Raw genomic sequence first — 2,378 nt, forward strand, 5'->3', positions numbered from 1 at the left:
TGCATCCACACATGATTTTTATTTCTCCTGTTTCTCTGAACTGAGTGGGGGGTTTGGAGGTTGAACTTGGGATTCAGTTTCTCCTGGCTGTTCCCCTTCAGACCCGGGTTCTTCTGGGGAAGAGGAAGAAGGTTCCTTTTTTGAGCCTCCAAGCAAGGCTCCAAAAGCTGACCCAATGGAGGCCAGGAGGATGTTGGATGATGTGGAGAGTCCAGCTGCCCCTGAGGAATAGACAGAGGGTGAGTACTGGAACCTGCAGTGGCCAGTGGCCCCGACCCCTCTGGATGTCTGAGGCCCAGAGACCTGGATCCCTCCACTAGGTTCTGAAACCCCCAGGGCTCCACTTTGGGGAGACGATGCTGGAGGTGGCAAAGACAGGAGAGGGGGTGAATCTATGGGAAGTTAGAGACAGAGGACAGTCAGCCAAAGATCCAGTGAGCGACCGGTCCCCTCACCTTACACAGGAGGCCACTGAGGTCCGGAGGGGAAAGGACCCACCTAGGCCACCCCCGTGTCAGATTTGGGTAGGGCTGTACCCAGAGCCCTGGGCTCCTTCCCTTCTTCTCCCTCTCAGAGCCCCTTACCCCTCCATTCTCACCAAACTTCACTCAAAAGGAGCCAGAAAGAGGACAGTGAGGGACAAAGGACCCGGGAGGATGAGAACCACGGAACTGGAGGGAGCTGAGCCCTCCCTCAGGCTTAGCCTCTGGGGTGAACGCCCTCCTGGCTCTGCTCCTCTCCCCACTATCCTGCCCTCCCCGACCCCTCCCCCGACCTGTCCACCGCCCACCCAACACTTACCCACCGACTGAAGCGTCGCCACCAGGCTGCCCGCGGCGACTCCACCCCCGTTGGCGACCGCGGCGGCGGACATCATCTTGGCCGCTAGGGACGAGGCGGCGATTCCCGCCCCGGTGAAGCCCATGGCGCCCAGCACCACGGGCACGGCCCCCACGGCCACGACTGCGGGGAACAGGTGCTGGGTCTTGGCGCGGGCCAGGGGAAGGGACCCCTCCCGAACTCCTTGGCAGTTTCAGGGGCCTGTCTGCTCTGAACATCGATGGGACACGGCAACTCGTTGGTGGGGGGGGGGGGGTGTCCCAAAGCAAAGAGAAAGGGGGGGATGTGGAGTCAGGTGGGGGACAAAGAGGTCACGGGAGGCCCACCCAGGAAGTGGCAGTGAGATACCGGGGAAGTCACTGCCCGTCACTGTGTGTGCGTGGGTGTGTAAATGTGGGAGGTGAAATATACCACTGCAGTCTGTATCAACAACACCCCCAGTCAAAGGAAATCTCTACGCGCTCGTTAGAAGGCCTAAGGGTGCAGCCAGGCCCCGGATCAGGCGTCCTCTTCCCGGGAGCAGTGTGAGCGCGGCTCTCTGCTCCTAACATTCACCCCGGCGGCCCTCCCAACCCGCATCTCCGCAGTCCCCTCCCCGGCGACGCAGGGGATCCAGGCGACTCACCTCCTCCCACTGCGGCGGCAGCCGCCCGTTCTTGGGACACGAAAAGGGAAGAGAGACGGAGAGTGAGTTAGCTAGGTAATAGGTGGAGGGAACGGAGGAAAACAGCGGGGCGTCTGGCCCGTCCTAGGTTGGGGGTCCGGGAGGCCTGCCCCCCACCCCAGCCCAGGCTGCCAGCTCCCTGCAAAGCTAGACTCACTCATCATAGTGCCGCCTTCCTTGTCCTCGCGGAGCTCTAGAAACATCTAAGCACCAGCAGGGGTGATTTCCTGATTTCCAATGGAAACTCGGCCTGCCCCTCGCGGGGCAGGCCCTTCCGCGCGGTCAGCCCCTAGCAAAACCCAGAGCCAGTCCTGCCCCGCCCTCCGCCCCGCCCCGCCCCACCCTCCGCCCCGCCCCGCCCCGCCCCGCCCCAGCCCCCAAGCCCCGCCCCGCAGCCCCACTCCTCTGCTTCTCCGCTGGCCTGTCCCTCCAGCTGAGCCCCCCTTCCTCCCCTGGCTCTTCTGCCCGCTGGTGGTTTCCCTCCTTCTTGGTGGCCCCGTCAAAGAGAAAAGCGTCCTAAAGCATCTGAACAACAGAGAAATGGTTTCCAGCGATAAAGAAACAAAGAAAGATAACAATGTGAAGAAAAAATACAGGTGACTCCTGAAAAACATGGATTTGAACAACATAAATCCACATATATGCGGATTTTTAATAGGACAGTGCTGTAAATACATTTTATCTTCTTGTGATTTTCTTAAAAATTTTTTAAAAATGTTTATTTATTTTAGAGAGAGAGACAGAGCAGGAGCAGGAGAGGGGAAGAGTGAGGGAGACACAGAATCTAAAGCAGGCTCCAGGCTCTGAGCTGTCAGCCCAGAGCCCGATTAGTGGCTCGAACTCAAGAACAGTGAGCTCATGACCTGAGCCGAAG

General features: G+C 59.4%; 1 protein-coding gene across 1 annotated transcript; it reads right to left on the reverse strand.

Moving 5' to 3' along the window:
- On the reverse strand, positions 1 to 1,810 carry IFI27L2 (interferon alpha inducible protein 27 like 2). The gene is made up of 4 exons (XM_019462156.2): positions 1,662 to 1,810; positions 1,466 to 1,495; positions 802 to 963; positions 1 to 221 (listed from the first exon to the last, which is right to left on the reverse strand). Exons 1-4 carry the CDS (start codon positions 1,705 to 1,707, stop codon positions 19 to 21), a joined length of 441 nt encoding a protein of 146 aa, XP_019317701.2. The 5' UTR covers positions 1,708 to 1,810; the 3' UTR covers positions 1 to 18.
- Between the last annotated feature and the right edge of the window lie 568 nt (positions 1,811 to 2,378).

This window comes from Panthera pardus, unplaced genomic scaffold (genome assembly GCF_024362965.1).
Source record: "Panthera pardus isolate Hobbes unplaced genomic scaffold, ASM2436296v1 HiC_scaffold_24, whole genome shotgun sequence".
NCBI lineage: Eukaryota > Metazoa > Chordata > Mammalia > Carnivora > Felidae > Panthera > Panthera pardus.